The 16,748-nt window shown below is 43.5% G+C and overlaps 2 protein-coding genes across 4 annotated transcripts; both read right to left on the bottom strand.

Moving 5' to 3' along the window:
* Positions 1-651: 651 nt before the first annotated feature.
* Positions 652-7,639, bottom strand: vps51 (VPS51 subunit of GARP complex). The gene is made up of 11 exons (XM_035433018.1): positions 7,322-7,639; positions 6,810-6,939; positions 6,297-6,443; positions 5,684-5,903; positions 3,834-4,770; positions 3,436-3,651; positions 3,067-3,150; positions 2,659-2,793; positions 2,070-2,191; positions 1,791-1,878; positions 652-1,440 (listed from the first exon to the last, which is right to left on the bottom strand). The coding sequence occupies exons 1-11, from the start codon at positions 7,511-7,513 to the stop codon at positions 1,180-1,182; spliced, it is 2,532 nt and encodes an 843-aa protein (XP_035288909.1). The 5' UTR covers positions 7,514-7,639; the 3' UTR covers positions 652-1,179.
* Positions 7,640-8,541: 902 nt separating this feature from the next.
* frmd8 (FERM domain containing 8) lies at positions 8,542-16,320 on the bottom strand. 3 transcript variants are annotated; one of them, XM_035434298.1, is made up of 11 exons: positions 16,233-16,320; positions 15,365-15,446; positions 14,028-14,195; positions 13,801-13,902; positions 13,390-13,448; positions 12,840-13,006; positions 12,245-12,457; positions 11,898-12,021; positions 11,609-11,758; positions 11,137-11,362; positions 8,542-10,774 (listed from the first exon to the last, which is right to left on the bottom strand). In XM_035434298.1, the coding sequence occupies exons 2-11, from the start codon at positions 15,444-15,446 to the stop codon at positions 10,662-10,664; spliced, it is 1,404 nt and encodes a 467-aa protein (XP_035290189.1). In that variant the 5' UTR covers positions 16,233-16,320; the 3' UTR covers positions 8,542-10,661. The 3 variants fall into 3 exon arrangements, with proteins under 3 accessions (XP_035290189.1, XP_035290188.1, XP_035290190.1); XM_035434297.1 differs by having other exon boundaries at positions 16,115-16,293; XM_035434299.1 differs by having other exon boundaries at positions 16,245-16,275.
* Between the last annotated feature and the right edge of the window lie 428 nt (positions 16,321-16,748).

Genomic DNA, 16,748 nt, shown 5'->3' on the forward strand with positions numbered 1-16,748 from the left:
TCATAAATTACGCCCATAGTCTGGAGGGAACGCCCGGGGGAGGGGGGGTAAATTGTTGTGGCGGGGTAAGGTGCATAGGCTTCGCTTGTGCAAGCTACAGAGCGTGTACATACACTTCCATGGTGAAATGGGCCAGAAGTTCCCAGACTGGGGTCCAGGGACCCCAGGAGTCCACTGACAATCTCTAGCAGAATGGACAAAAATATGTTCCCCTTTAGATGAATATTTGTTCATATTTCTCTATTTAAAAAATACATTTATAACCTGCTCATAAATGTATAATACTACATATTTCATACTAAATAGTGTCTTACAAAAATACTAACCCTAAGATTTATGTACAAACCTAACACAGAAACTACATTACATTTGTTGAGCTAAACTTTCATGCATTAGTGTGTTATAAACACTACAGTTCACCCTAGTCTGTAGTTGATGTTGGATAATGGTGTCAATTATTAACCATTTTATTGAGGTGAGAGGGCAGGAGTCCTCACCCTGAAAGTGTTGATTTTAGTGAATATTAAAACAACAACTATAATAATAATAATAATAATAATAATAATAATAATAATTCCATACCAGTTTTGCATGTTCTAAGGTGCACATAAGTTCTGAAGAGAGAAATAAATAAAACGAATACAAATACAATCAAATTTCATCAGAAATACAATCCATTTATTTGTTAAATCATAGAGAGATTAAGAGCAATGCAACGATTACACAATCATATTAATATCGTTTAATTTATTCAAGAGGGTGGGTAAACAGAAAAAAACTTTCATTAGTTAAATTAATTGCTGTTTCAAGGGGAGAATCATGAATAGTCTTTTTTTTTTCAATCTCTCATTTGGCCATGACGTATTGACTTCCTGCAGATAGCTAAATTACCATTGGTGAACTTAAATATCTTATATAAATTAGACCTAGCTCACCCTCACACAAACTATCGCCGTTGTTACGTTTGTCCAAAATGGCATTACTGACCTTAGTGTGCACAATAACTTCTGATCACCCTCAATGTTGATTTCAATCTCCTGGTCCTCGATTTAGTCTTGGCCCTCTTCAACCACACCCCTGTGACCCTCGGTTAACCGAACAAACCCCCTTTCTCCCTCTTTCAATTCCGATCGTTACCCGTTAGGGGGCCAAAGGTCAGTCTACACCCCAGTCCTGCCACTAACCCCTCTCACAGATCACTTCAATCACACTCTGCTCCATGGGTGCAGGGTCTAAGCATCGGTGTGCAGCGCTGCACACAATCTCGTCCAGCAGGAAGTGCACCAGGTTCTCGTCAGAAACAAACCGCCACAGGTACATCTGCAGGTAGTGGCAGTCCACCTGGATCTGCTGCAGGCCGTAGCGACCGAAGGTGCGCAATCGCACACACTCCAGGAACGTTTTCAGGCTGATTTTTATGATTCCCGTGAGGACCGAGACCTATGGAGAAATACATGGCGTGAGCGTAACTCTCCTACTGCACTGCAGCTGGATAGTGGTGTATATGCTCTGACCTAAGAAGTTTCTGGTGCACAATGTGTAACCACGTGTTACAATTCTCAACAAAATACAAGAAAACAGGCCGCAAGGTTGTATTCTCAAATACCTCACCAATAATACATTATTACATTTCTGAAGCAAAGTAAATTGCGCTTTAACTATCATTCCAAATTGGTCCTTAAATGCACTTGCTTAGGTGGAGAGGAAATTCATGACATAAGCTAATCACTATATCTGGTGCCTTGCATTTCCACAAAAATCTTAACCATACTTCTCAGTCCTAAGCTCACCTTGTTGAACTCCACAGGGCTGAATATGTCAATTCTCTCAGAGAAGAGTTTATGAATGTTGCTGAGCAGGTTGGTGTCCATCGGAGCACTGTCAAAGACCAGAGAGACACATCAGTGGAGAAATGGGAATGATACAAACGTAATTTTAACCATTCCAGTCAAACCCCTGCAAATTATCTTCTCAACAACTGGCAAAAAAAACAATATCAGCAGCTTCGCTGTTTGGACCCCTAATGAAGCACAATGGCTGTGTTTATAAGAGTTTTGAAGCTGTTTTACCTTGGTGTATAGCTGGGAGCATACCGGGCTTGCTGCCTGGAGCTGCTATAGACTGAGAAGGTCCTCTTGCTCGAGTCACTGCTATGGGCCTTCCTCACGCCCTCCTCGTACAGCAAGCCTACCTGAGAGAAAGGAGAGGGAACCAGTACAAACCAGTACGAAGCAGCATGAAAATTTGTCTATTGCTGACTACTGCTAGCAGAAATTCTACCCTTCTTTTGCTTTCAAAAGGGAAAAGAGAAAACTATGCTAATTTCAAAAGGGAAGTAGCCTTTGCCAGTCAATTACAGAGAAACTGAGATTTGATCAAAGAAACCACCAGAAGTTTCTTGCCCAGCTTAAAATCATTCTAGCATTGTTTAAAAAAGAATATATACATTTGGCACCCAATGTGGGGCTGAGCATGTCAAACTCCCACTCTAATTTGAAATGTCCAACTGTCCGCAACTGCAGCCACATTCATGCATGAACCCTGCTTCTTTTCACAACACAAACAACAGCTAAGTGGAGTCGGAGGAAGACCTATCATATGCGGCAGAACAGTGAAACGTACAGCCCACATTACCAGTGTAATGCAAGACAGACTTACTTGTACATCAATGGAGGTGGTATCCTCGACCACCCTCTTCATAACTGCACGCACGTTGCGTGGTTCGATTGTGTTGACCCAGTCTCGGGTTTCCACACTCTTCCTCAGCATTTGGGAGATGATCAGGCCCTGGACCTGCCCATCACAAGCACAGTTCACTCACACTCAGTTTACACTCACGTTCAATTCAACTTCAGATCAATGGCAAATATAACACAAATTCATTTCAGTGAATGAACAGAATTACAGACATACATACATACATGAGTAAAATGTAGGAGTAAAGTTAAGGGTTAAAATGAAGGACACAGAATGACTGTGTAAGTGCATCTTTAAGCCTTGTTTAGAAGGACTCCGTATCACCAGCGGAAGGGTGGCAGAAAGCACAGGTGTAGTATGCAGGTGTACCTTCACATAGTGATTCAGCAGCTTCTGTGCAGCCTCTCGGGCCTCTGAACAAAGTGCAGTAACTGCAGTCACTGGACTGTGGTGCTGGAGAGAAAAGAAAGCAAGAGAAGTTCTGTTCTGTTCTGACATATCAGTCTGTCAGATCAATGTCATAGGTTTAAACAAGGAACATTTGCAAGATCTATTTAAAGGCCCCCAGAATTCTGAAGCCCACAGGGTTCTGTATGTTTCATTCAGAAATTAGAGGTTGATTACAAAACGATCCAACATAATATCCAAATATTACCTTCAAATCCATCTAATGTTAAAAAACTGAGGTCAAACACTAATCAGCTCCACCCAATTCCCAGCAGCCTAATTCCCAAGTACCTGCACGAGGAACTGTTCATCTGTGAGGGTGAGGATGTAGGAGATGGTGGAGGTCTCATAGTCCAGGCAGAGCCGGGAGAGCAGCAGCAGGAGTGCAGGGGGTGTGGTGCCGCCCCGGTCCCCGGCACTCTCGCAGAACTGACGCGAGGACTGGCACACAAACTTTATGAAGCTCACCACAAGGCCCTCCCGCACGCCCTCGCTGCAGAACTCCCCCTGGTGGAAGGAGGGAGAGTGAGCTCTAAAGAGGTGGATGTCAAACTGTAGCATCAAGTCAGAAGTGAAAATAAACACAGAAACAGCTGCGTGCCCACACTCGAACACAAACACTAGTGCACATACAAGCACAAAAGGGCAGGCTAGGGTGTTTAACATGCACACACGTGACCCAAGCTCACCTTGAAGTAAGGCTTATTAGAGAAGGTGATGTCCTTTGCAGTGAAGAGATGTACGGAGGCCAGCACTGACTTTATCTGGTTCAGAATGGATCCCGACAGGGAAGTCAGCAGGTCTGGGAGGCTGGGAGGCACATCTTTCACAGATGCTGCTCCTCCTAAAAGACCCCCAGCACCTGAAACTCCTGCCCCGCCCACAGTGAGCCGAGGAGCAGCCAGGGCCTGCCTCACATCCGTCAGGCTGTCCAAGTAGAAACTCTGCAAGGCGACCAAGTACTGCCTGATCCTTTCCCTGGCTGCCCGCACCACGATCTCAGTTCCTTGGCTCGGAACCGGAGACCCTGGAAGGAGTTTGGACACGGCCTGAAGCCGGCGATGAAAGCGGTCCAAAGCCCGAACAAGCAACGAGTTATCTCCAACCCCTTTCTCCTCCTGTATCCTGCGCTCCACCAGCGTGAAGTACCGGGCAGCTAAAGTGTCAACAAAGCTGTGGAGTTTGCCATTGGCCATCTGGGGGATGTTTTTGGAGGCTAAATCGTCCTCTTGTGGACGGTTGATGAACAGTTCCTGATAGGAGGCGATGACCAGGCAGAGGCTACTCACAAATTCGTTGCACCCTCTATCGATGAATTCTAGAATGTCCGTCCTGGAACTTGGGGAAAGTAATGTGCTGGACATGGATGGTGTAGACCCCGCTGGACCTTCATCAGTAGGTGCAGCTGAGGCCTTGGAGGCAGAACTACTGGCGGGGTCGACTGATGTTACTGGTACCGAGGCAGACACCGGCTCGCGGAGCTCCGCCTCCAGACCCAATAGATCTGCTTCTAGCCTGGACTGGGCATGGCTGAGGAATTTGTCACAAAGTTCCTCTGCAGGCTCATCCAGTTGCAGCAGCAGCTCCACACACTCAGACAAGTCCTTTGCACTCGAACCCCCATCCCTGCAGGCACATACATTGTACAGACACAATGCAAGTAAAAAAAAAAGAGGTAGCAACCTTCAGACTGTGTAATGAGCCTTGACATTGACTCCACTGAAAGGGCTTGAGAATGACATCACTAATAGTAAATCAATAACGGCCCCATCATTTACTTGGCACCATGAACCTGACATGTACTAATAATTTTAAAACTAGACATTCTCGTCAAAAACTGAACGTTTGGCAACCCTACCAAGATAGAGAGAGGTAACGCTAATTACAGATCCAACAGAAAACAAGCCAACTCCATGTTGCTTTTCATCCCCTAGACAAACGTCAGCTGATGCCACACAGGAAAAAAAATTCCAAGGTTAACACTAGTTCTTGAAAGAGACTTGTCGGCTTGTCTCTTTGCTTTGCTGTGTCTGGACCATTGCAGCCATTCACTAGCGAGCATCAACGCTGATTTGATATCTGACCCCAAACCACAGGCTCTGTAGCCACACCCACCCCTTCCCAAACAGCGCCACACCCAGAAACGTCCCAAACACGTTTTATAATAACAAATACAGGTAAAGGTGCACAAATGTGGTGAAAGTGCATAAAGACAGAGATTGCCTGTGCATCACATATATGCCTTTCCATGGTTATTTTCAAATATTTTCAAGGATAAAATCCCTCATAGCATGCCTTTAATAAATCACTGTTATGTGCAGAATCTTCGGCACAGATGTCAAAATCTCCTAGTGTTCTACTGATCCCAGTTCTAGGTGATGTCAAAATAGAGGGGCATGGTGCATATGCTAAATGAAAAGTGGTCCCCCAACCATAACCGTAGGACGCTTGGAACACAGCATGTCTATGACATAAAACCACCAACACTCCCTGTTTCTAACTGGCACAAAGGTCAGCCCCGTGCCCCCTCAACTCTGACCTGAACTTCTGCCGCAGCTGCTGGGCCAGCTGGTCCATGATGGCATGGCAGTCGTCCTGAATGCCCCGGAAGGAGGGCATGTGGCTGTACTGGTGAAGCACACAGCGGGCACGACGGTGCGAGCTGACCGCCTGGGCGTAGGCCTGCATCTCCAGGCACTTGTTCAGCCTCGCCGGCAGCTCAAACAGAAACTGCAGTTTCCGCAGAAGGGTGTGGACTCCTAGGAAAGGTGGGTTGGCGGGGGCAGGAGTGAAGAGGACAGCAGGAGAATGGGGAACGTGAGGAGATTTGTGGCAAGATAAAAAGACATTAAGTATGGGGTCAGCTCCCACTACCGGAAGGATTAGGTCAATGCTTATGAGATGACAATGAAGAAGTGTCTTCGGGAGTTCATAATTGGGTGTTGTGCTAACAGAATTGCGCGAGCCCCAATAAGACATCTTAACTGATATATTAAAATATTAACTAGGACCTGTTCACTTACTCTTTACTGTACTTATCACTCTAGAATTGCAGTCTATTAGTTTGGTTTGTAATTTACAGATAGGGAGAGAGGTAGAAAACAACAGACAAGAAAGTGAGTCTTTGAGGTTTTTCTGCATTGCTGCAGTACCTGATAGCTTGGTGATCTGTGTGTGCTGGTCCTGCAGAGTGCCACTGATTCGTGCACTGAACTCAGTGATAGCTGCCATGTTAGTGGACAAGCAGTCCATCTCATCCTCCATCTTCTTGAAGTCATTCTTCATCTTCCTTATTGTGTCTAATGGTGACAGCGACAGGCAAATTGCAATTTAAAAAAAATAATGCCATGAAGCAGACTACATAGTCAATGTGCTGCACAGTTCATGCGATCATTTGTGTAATACAACAGCAAACAAAATCCAAAATAATAACAATATCAGCACTGCAATTAGTAAAGCTGCAATGCCAAAGGACAGTAAAATAGACCGATATTTTAAAGCATGTATGCTACAGTGTATGTAATGTATGTAATAAAGGGAGGGATGCAAGACACCCGAATAAGTGGATTTTAATCTCACCCTCCCACCACATCACACCCCCTGCTTCTTCACCACACAAAAATACACACACACACTTTTCCTTACTTCCCACCACCCACACAGACCTGTGGCAGATATGAACTTGTTGTAATTCTCATAGACTAATGTCTGCATGTCACTGTCCAGAGAGCGGATCTGCTTCACCATGCAGCTTTCCTGGTCCATCAGCTCTGCTAAGGAACACTCCTTCCTCAGCTGGAACCAAACACATGTTCAATATATTAGCGCCTCTGTCGTAGTGGGGATACAAGCTGACATTGGATTCATATTTTTGTTTATCTTAAACAGATATCCACATGTCTACACGTAACCATAAACGGATTTGATAAGTGCTATAGTTTATGAACAAACAAGCTACTACTGGATGACAGTACTATAGGCTACCTGGATACAGCTAATCTGACGCAGCTAACTAACACTAGCCACCACACCAGCTAGATATTTTTGCAAGGCAATACTCTTCGCTGGCTAGCTCACTGTTGCCATGTTAGCTTAGCATATCTGTACGACTAAGAAGACAACATATGTAGCAAATCAGGCAATAATACGACGAATACCAACTTTGCGCTTTGTTTACCTTGTTCAAGAACACCTCCGGATCGAAATGCGGCCCGTTTATGTCACACGGACCCAGGGACTCCATCTGATCGGGCTTCCCTTCTTCGTTCAGCCCGTAATAAAGCTTCAGCATACCGTGTACTTTTCGCTTACGATCCGAGTCCGGTGGGGTAACGCTACCAGAAGCCGCGGCACTGATGTCAGCATCCATTTCGATCAAATAATCACGGAATGCTGGAAACCAGGTAGACCGACGGAGGGGCCAAATATATGGAAACACTTAAATGCGGAAAACGAGTTTGGTTGACACAAGTTGCCGTAATGCCTGGAATACATCCGCACACAGAATGACGACTATGAACCGTTGCGGACCACGGCTGTTTTTGAAATTTAGGCAAAAGATCACAGTCAGTTTTGTTCAATATTAAGTTATTGACAGTGTTAATAACGTCCAAATATTTTAAGTTTACTTGACATCAGCGGGAGTTGTATTTAAAAAAAATGTTTTTTAAAAAACATTTTCAAGGCAGTCTTTTCACTGCATTGCATTGTTTGAATCAGCCGAGTCAGTCAGCAGAATGGGTGAAGCCCAAATAGATGTATTAATTGTATTTCTAAGCATATAAAATCTGCCTTGTTTTAGAAATAAACTGCAGTTTGTGACATTGTCAGCAAGAACATGGCCCTATACTCGTAAATCTTGCAGAACTGTATCCAGTTGCAGAATCTTCAAAGCAGACAATTGTTAATCCAATTCTGCATTCCACTGAGAAAACTGAAGTTTATCTACAGGATTTATGTTTATTTACCGTTTTGAGGATCAAAGTATTAATAGCTGGCTTGGATGTGTGACAAGATTTATCTGATAGGCGTACACTCAAATCATGAAACAGATCAGGTGTTCTGTCAAGAAAACATTTACAAATGGGCAAATTGCCGCCGTTTTTCAGCAAGGAATACCAATAATTACACTGGATAAATGAGTAAAAATGAGCAACAGTTAAGAATATAATAGTGGTGGGTACACAATGACAATGTGAAGAAAAAATATCACAGAAACACTAAACAGCACCAGCAGATGGAACAGCCGACCCATCCTCTCGCCATTGCCTCAAAAAAAAAAAAGGCACCAGACAACTGAATATAAAACCATTTCTTAACTTTGAAATGGGTGAGAACAGTCTCATCTTCTGGAGGTATTTTAATAACCATAAGGAAAACAAACACCAGGAGACAGAATAAAAGTGACATGAGATTTTATTTTCCCAAATGTTAAATTAGCTGAATACAACAAAATCAGTGAGCATATTTAAATTATATATATATAAAAACTCTAAGAAAACCCATTAACACTAATGTTTTGTAGTCAGAAAAGTAGTATAAAGCAACATTTGTACAGTAAAAATGCTTTGTTAAAGTTTCCGGTTAAACTTTAAAGAAGTCCCCGAATTAAGTTCTGTGAAGTGAATAAAAAAGTGTTAACAGTGAAAGACGTGAATGGGCTATCATGGTTCTCTACCCACATATGGGCAACATAACTGAAAACTGGTTTCACTGATGTGAGCACTAGGATTAAAAAATTAAAACTGTCGCTCCGTAATACCCACTGAGACAGACAGGAGATAATACTAAAGTCTGGCTCCTTCAGTGTTTCAAAATTAGTCAACTAACCTGGTCCTGGAAAGGTGACACCAGGCTTTGCATCTTTCCTTAAAACCTAAAGGGGGAGATGTTCAGTGGCATTCATCAAGATGATTAGCCATCTGAACGTTGAACTTTGTGGTAGGATGTGAACTTGCAGGTACAACCATCCACCAAAGACCAATAGTGAGTAGTTTTTTCCTACTGAAATACTTCGCCCAGACACACCCCCCACTCTGAGGTCACTGCAAGCAATGAAAGGCATAATGTAATTTGATTTCGTAAGAATCATCGCCAGCTACACCACCTAACAAATATTTCCTCAAAATACTGCATTATAAAAAAGAACAACATTCTGAAAATCTTGTGTTACCTGGGTAAGATATAAGGGAAAGGGATAGAGAAACATGCAAGCACTGGCTCATTGTTGTCTCGGTACAACTTGCAGGAGTCTGCAACAAACTCAAAAGCATATAAGTAACAATTAATTCACTGATTAACAGAAAGACTGATAAAGACAGATGGACACGGATATGGGTTCCAGTCTCTTTCTGAACCCATGGTGGCTGACTGATTGCACATAGAAGAGGCACTTGGTCTTTTTTCAAAAACATGGTAAAACTACTGTACAAAAAATGGTTTTCCATTGAACATTGCGTGTATGACAGTAAATGAAAAATTAGCCTCAAATATTATGACTAAAATGAAGATGTAATGACTTTTGAAGCATTTTATAAATGCTTACAGAATTGAGAAATGTATCAAAAGTGCAATTCTTACATTCTTACATTTTTCCTGTTCTCTACATACACCTTTTTTTGGAATATAATTTGATTGGACATGCCAACAGAGAATAAATGGGACAAATATTTCAGTATGTACATACAGTAAATGTGGAGTCCAAGGACATGCATAGATGCTATCTGAGGAACTGAGAATAGACAACTTGGCATTGGTTTAGCTCAAATATCTTTGCATAAGTACTTGATACTGAATAAAAAATTATGTCCTTCAATTATATGGAATATATACCTCACATAGGCCAAACATCTGTCCTAGAGAAGGACACAGACATTTCCGACAACAGCAATGTGTGACCAGGTTTAAGTATCTACGGTAGCCCAGGAGGCAACAAGAGGTATGGACTGGTAGTCTCAGAGTGTAAGTTTTTGTTTTGGCACAGTCACACAGACAGAAGTACTGGCCCCCCTTCGTGAGAAGCAATGTGCCACTCAGATTTGCATAGTTTAACGGGTATTGAAAACTTGGGATTGCGCTTCTTTATAATATGTTTCACCGAACAACGACCACAGTCAATATCCCATTTAAACTATTGAAGTGAAGATTAGAAGGCACTGCTATTCTGACTGCGTGCTGCACAATCGACAAGCATGGATATAAAGACTTCAAACATTCATACCCTTTTGCCTGAATTTGCCAGTGTTCTTTGTATGCTAATGAATGGCTGCTCAAGACACAACAGTGGTTGTTTTTTGTTTTTTTGCAATACCTACATTGAGAAACACATTGTAGCAAAGAACGGCAAAATGTTAATCTGTGAGCCTATATACACATTAAACAAAAGTGGATATGTAACTTGTTGGCCAAATTCTTGGTCCTTTTTTATATTTAAGTTTCTCTGACTATTCGAGTCTGTAAATCTCAGTGTTCGGGTGGTGATTTTGGTCTCCACAGGGCGCAGTTCTGCCTCTGTAGGCTCACCCTTGCTCCAAATTCTCTCCCACTTGAACGGCAGAATAGTTGGGGGGCGGAGCCTGCCTGCTGAAGAAGGAAGCAGCCCTCTTTGGCTTCAGACGTTTGATCTCTTTACCTGAGTGGATCAACACAAATGGAAAATTATGGAGATTATGTGTCCTGACCCCAGCTTTTAAAAATAAATAAATAATCAAATTCCATGACTATAAAAATGCATGGCCTCTAAACAGATTTACAAATTCCTCTTCAAAGTATACTATTTGTACGAGCACGGTTGCATTCTAAATTAGTCCTTTACTCTACTGTTTAGGAAAAAAAGACAGGAAATCAACTTAATATTCTAGAACAAAAATCCAGGTATAATACAGTTTTCTGGGGCTAAGTTTTAAATATTTCATGCAAAAAAATGAAGTACGTTATGAGAACAATTTTGCCATTCCCCACAGAGGTCTTGCCCCTTTCCAAAATGTTGCTCACCGTCATCCACATAGCTGATGGTGTTCAGGGTGTGGACCCTGCTGCACACCACGCTGCTCTGCCGGCGCAGCTTCCCCCGCCGCCCCCCCCTCGCCCTCCCGCTGGCCCCGGCCGGGCCAGAGGCCTCCTGGGATAGCGCCACCTCTCCGTCCGTCCCCGACGCTTCCCCGTCCGCCACTGTTCCCAGCTCCACACAGAACTCAATGAGACCGCTCATGAGCTCCGCCTGGTGAGCAAGAGAATCACCAGCAATCCAATACAAAATGATCAAAACACTGCTCATAAAGAGAAATTACATTCACATGAGTATATTCCACATAGTAACGGTCAGGCTTGTCTCTTACTATGAAACCATTTAGAGAAATAAAAGGCGTGTATATTACTACGTTTCACACATTGCATTTTCACACATTTATGCTAATGAATTAATTTAATTAGTTGATCAACTTAAAGGCGGTGTCTACATCATTACCCGTTTTGAGTAAATCTTGAGTAACTTGTTGACGGGCGTACCAGCCTCCTCCCCATCAAACTCGAGCCACAGGATGTGCTGGTCGCCCTCCCCCTCGGGGTAGCTGTGGTCCCAGGACAACTCGGCAAAATGGAGGCCCAGGAGGACGTGCTTCAGGGCGGGCACAGGGAGGTGCAGTTTAAGGAGCAGGGCAGAAACAGAGAAAGAGTGGAGATACAGACATGTGGCCTCAAAGGGATACCCGAGACCAATTTATTTACCCAAACCCACCACACAGTGCGGGCCTCACCTTCTCTTTCACATCAATGACGTACACCCCCTCAAGGCTGATCCCCACGTTGACAGCCTTGCGGCCTCCCCTCTGGAGGATCCCCTGCACGGGCTTGTCAATTTCTCCTGAGAAGAATGCACATCTGCGCAGATAACATACGCATGATAAGTACATGGCCAGCACAGCTCACATACCTGCACATGTGCATGGTGCTACCAGACAATGCTAGAGCCAAGAATGCCTCATTTCTCTAATTGACCTTCTGTTCCTAGATTCACTATATTGTAGAGTCCACTTAGACTTACATTTCATTTGGGGCCCTATTCACAACTATTTATTGTCTCTCACAATCCCGCCCTCCTCACCCGTAGTAAGGCAGCGAGTGGCAGGTGCTGAGGTACTGGCGCAGGTAATGGGAGGGACCCTGGGCGCTACCGTCAGGGCTGCCCAGCCGGAGGTACTCCTCCAGCAGGTTCTGCTCCAGCCCTGCTTGACGCCCACTTTTCCCCCTCAGAGCAGACAGCAGCCCCCCTCCTCCTGTGACATGGGCAGGCAAGAAGGACGAGAGCTTCTTCTTCCTGATGATGACGGAGAAGTTAGAATTTGCAGAATAGATTGCTCAGACCACAAGAGTCCAACTGCGCTTCAGCCTTAATTATGGTCATTATAGTCACTGACTTTACTCGAACATTAAATCCATCTCTTAGTGTTGTGAGAACTTAAAAGGTGTGTGTGTGTCCATGTGTGTGTGTAAACACAAAATCCACACATTGTAAGTGCCTGCAAAGGGCTTGATAATTCGACTTTTCTGCTCATCAAGAAGGATTACCTTATCCAATTGTCTCGTGTAAATATTGACATGCAAAAAGACAACACAAAGAGCTAAAAGTGTTTACTGCTTTGGGAAATTCTACATTAGTCATAACGTTCAGCAGTGCATTCAAGCTCTGCAAGCTTTACCGGATGGCAGCGGTTGCTGCCTGGGCATCCAGGCCCACCCCTATCTCCAAGGCACAGGCTAGCACTCCCAGGCTCAGCCAGTGCTCAGGGTCACAAGGGTACCGGCCCTCCAAAATGTTTGCCTTGGCTTCCTCATACAGAAGCCTCAGGACGCCTTCATCTTCTATCTGCAGAGTCCAAGACATAATAAGGACAATGTGTGAGATCAGAAAATTATTTTTTGCATAAAAAAAAACAGCAGTCCCTAAGTCAAACCAATCATGAAAAATGATATCTATATGCATTTATGCACAAGCGTGCCCTGAGATTATTCCTCCAACATATGAGAATGTACTATGCAAAAATAAATCAGAACCCACATGCTCTGTTGTGCTTTATATGTTCCCGGTTAATAATGGCATGAATCTCTGGCATGTGTGGAAAACAACATTTTGGTTTGGAGGCCAAGTCGCGTGCAGGCATTCCATCCATTTTTATGCTTGCTCGCTCACACGCACACATGCGTACGTACACACACACACACACACACACACGCGCGCACACACAGTACCTGCAGCTCTTTGGCTTTAGGATAAAATACATTCCTTCTGTACTGCAGGCAGGGTTCATCTGAGGAGGCAGCCACAGAGGCAGAGGTTTTAAATGAGTGGTCACCACACAAGAAAGGCACAGAATTACCACCACAGAAACTCAGACGTACACAGAGGCTAACAGAGAAATATATAAAAAACATCAAGGCATTAGTGGCAACCTATATAGACAAACACATCTGAAAAAATATTACTTGAAATTTTGAAAAAGCATTTCTTTCACAGGATGGGGGGGGGGGGGGGTTCCTTTTCTGAGAAATGCAGCTGTAAAGGCAATAGGAAATTACGCATAGCTCATGTATGTTCACATAGTTTCGACTGACAGACACAGACGAGAAAAGTGAAATGCAGACTCTGAATCCCCATCTCACCCTGGGAGATGTCCTCTTCAGTGGCCTCTGTGAACCGGTACAGCAGGTCCTGCCACTGGCGGCACAGTTTGTAGGGCTGATGCTTCGGCTTTAGCTGCAACTCTGGCATTAAGGTGAGGGAACAGCAGAGGAGCAGAGTAGCGCAAACGGGTCATAAACAGACAGATACCAGACTACAAGCAAGACAATGAAATTGGGTAACGGTAAAGATAATGAACCGCTGATACCGAGCAGGGGGGAGCAGAGCCAGAAGGCAAAGGCGTCCTGCGCAGACTCCGGGATGTGGAGCGCCTCGCGAACGCTGCGGCTGAGCTCCTGCACGGTCACGCAGCCCACTCCCTCCACACACAAGTGCACAGCACTGTCCCCCACCAGGTACACCAGCACATCCTGGGCTGAAGCAGGGAGCAAACGGCAAATGACTACGTTGCACATGTACACAACGTTCCAGTTACTGGCGTTATTCTGAATGAAACGATATTCTTAATGAGCCGTTTACATCGCAAGACATGAATGCTCTTTTAATATTCTTGTTTACATGAGGCTGTGCGTACTTAGTCCGACTAAACGTAAAATGGCCATGGAACATTGCGTTCCTTACGATCTTCATTTAACTTTAAAAATGTCTCTCTCCATCCAAAAATGTTTTGCTTTTTTTGCAGGGCATTCCATCCTTGTGTCCCACGAAATGCTCGATGTCTGACTCATAGATATGCATATTTAGATAGACAGGAAAGCATACCTTGAGCTAACCTAAGCTTGTGAAGTCCCGGAAGTAAGCCTGTACTGCACATGTTGAGGGCCAAACCTTGGCACTCCAATTTAAAGTGAATGGGGAATATCAGACTTCTGAATAAAACTGATATTTCGGATGATATTTCGAAACAATTAACGATCGTTAGGTTTCAAATGAAAAGCAGATCGTAAAAATAACAACCATTATTAAATATTTTCAAGAGACTTCCGCACCAAAACAACCATTGTTTCACAAACTGTTACACATAATGAAATTTATGATCACAGAAAAATGATTGATAAGTTTTCTTTGGTTTTGAAATCAGCTTGGTTTTCCTAATTGAATTCAATGGGCAGCAAGCTCTACGGTAGGGTGATTTCAAAATCTCGACTGAGATGGATCAGACCAATTCATTTCAGTCTAGTTGTTTTTACATTAAATCGGGCAGTTGGTAGTATAGCTTCAAATTTGACAAACTGATCACTCCTGACGGAAACATCCTAAATCACACCAGAAAATAACTTGTGATGCGTGACGTAACATGAGGAAGCTGTTTACATGACCCATGTCTTATTTGGTATAATTGCCTCATTCGGAATAATATCGGAATAGTACTGTGCATGTAAGCATACGGATTGTCACACTCACTCTTCAATGCAACTAAGAAAACGTCTGGACATAGCTAGTACTGATAGCCAGAGATTTCTGCACCCAAAAACGATCAATATCGAACACCTTCATGATTTACTTTAATGTCAGGTTAAGCGAGACTGTATTGTTTCATTTAATATTTATGCTCACGTATTGGACGCAAAAGAGGTTACTCACCGCGCAAGCCTGCTGATGAAACGCTTCCTCTCTGAGATGGCTCCGACGGCTCGGACGGGAACCCACACTCCCCTCCCTCCATCTAGCGGAAAACATGTTATCCATTAGCAGCAACAACGTGAAAATGTGCAAACGAATAAACAACTGTTAAAAAGTGTTAATACGAATTTCAAAACACAGTTTTCTGTTTTATAGTAGGCCAAGTTAATATTTTTCTGGTAACTTATCTAGCTAGCTAGTGTCAAATTAACGTCACACAGATCGCACTATGCCATCAACATATGGGTGTCGTTATAACGCCGCAACAGACAGATGTTCAGATGGTAGCTGCTGGGGCGGATAGTTGGGTAACCTATATAGTGCAGCGGCACCTGGCTGATTGTCGGAGTGACTTAACTCACGATAGCTAGTTAGCTAGCCAAACTAAAAAGTGCGAGCTACAACTTAGTTAGCGAATAGCGTTAGCTGAGTGAGTTGAGTGGCTAGCTAGCAGTGGGGTTTGGCAACGTCCTTCTTTAGGATGAGTGTAGCCAGCGATCTAGCTTGCCAGTTTTTCTCTGAATTGTCACTACAGCTTTAGACTACTATTTTATTATCCAAGTTAACTTAAGCTGCATCAAAATCCATCCAGTATCCAGCTAATGCAAACTGTCTCTCCCCACGCAACAAATACGCTGCAATTCCCTAGCTTACTGACTAGCTAGCACAAAAACGTTAGCTACTGAATTTCGCTGGCTAGTTAGCACATACCTGGCCCGTTTTAAATATAAGCGGGTTTTGATAATCCAATAGAAAACATGAATACTTTTCTGAAAATGCCTTAAAAATAGCCCAATAAAGACTAAATTAAAAACGGTTTTCAACGGACATTATCACCGACCAAGATGAAACAGCGCCTATTTCAGCCCGGAAGCAGTTTGATTGTTATTGACAGGGTTAGCAGCAGCACCGTGAAGCTGGATAGAATACTTCCGGTTAGAGAATTTCATTGAAAGCTCAGTAAATGCAATGTATAGGTATGGGGCATGCCCTCGCCAAGGCGTAACTTGGCGGGATGGCATACCTGCCATCCCAATGTTTTCGTAAGTGCGGTTTTGTCGTTTTTCGTCTTGTAACTAATATAGTTGGATATAATTAGACATTATATACTCATATTTAAACACATACCTTTAACATTACGCAGTCCTTTCTGGAAAATCACGTTCCCAGCAATTTCTGCTGGTGTTTAAGTGTAGCCCACCCATGCATTTCTATACACTCTCAGTTCAGTACTGGCTCATTGTTTACTGCCTAAACTAAAAATTGTTCCCAAATGATAGGGGGTATATATTTACTATACAGACCCATACCTACAACATTATGTAGTCATTTCTGTGAAATCATG

Source organism: Anguilla anguilla, chromosome 9 (assembly GCF_013347855.1).
Source record: "Anguilla anguilla isolate fAngAng1 chromosome 9, fAngAng1.pri, whole genome shotgun sequence".
NCBI classification, from domain to species: Eukaryota; Metazoa; Chordata; class Actinopteri; order Anguilliformes; family Anguillidae; genus Anguilla; species Anguilla anguilla.

What these genes read in the sequence shown, in the direction of transcription:
- frmd8 (XM_035434298.1), bottom strand. Translation starts at nt 15,446, where the DNA reads ATGGAGGGAGGGGAGTGTGGGTTCCCGTCCGAGCCGTCGGAGCCATCT. An exon ending in TCATTGATGTGAAAGAGAAG is followed by an intron (nt 11,759 to 11,897) that starts GTGAGGCCCGCA and finishes CCCGCCCTGAAG; the next exon opens with CACGTCCTCCTGGGCCTCCA. An exon ending in CATCAGCTATGTGGATGACG is followed by an intron (nt 10,775 to 11,136) that starts GTGAGCAACATT and finishes TGATCCACTCAG; the next exon opens with GTAAAGAGATCAAACGTCTG.
- vps51 (XM_035433018.1), bottom strand. Translation starts at nt 7,513, where the DNA reads ATGGATGCTGACATCAGTGCCGCGGCTTCTGGTAGCGTTACCCCACCG. An exon ending in CGGAGGTGTTCTTGAACAAG is followed by an intron (nt 6,940 to 7,321) that starts GTAAACAAAGCG and finishes GTTTGGTTCCAG; the next exon opens with CTGAGGAAGGAGTGTTCCTT. An exon ending in ACAGATCACCAAGCTATCAG is followed by an intron (nt 5,904 to 6,296) that starts GTACTGCAGCAA and finishes CACCTTTCCTAG; the next exon opens with GAGTCCACACCCTTCTGCGG.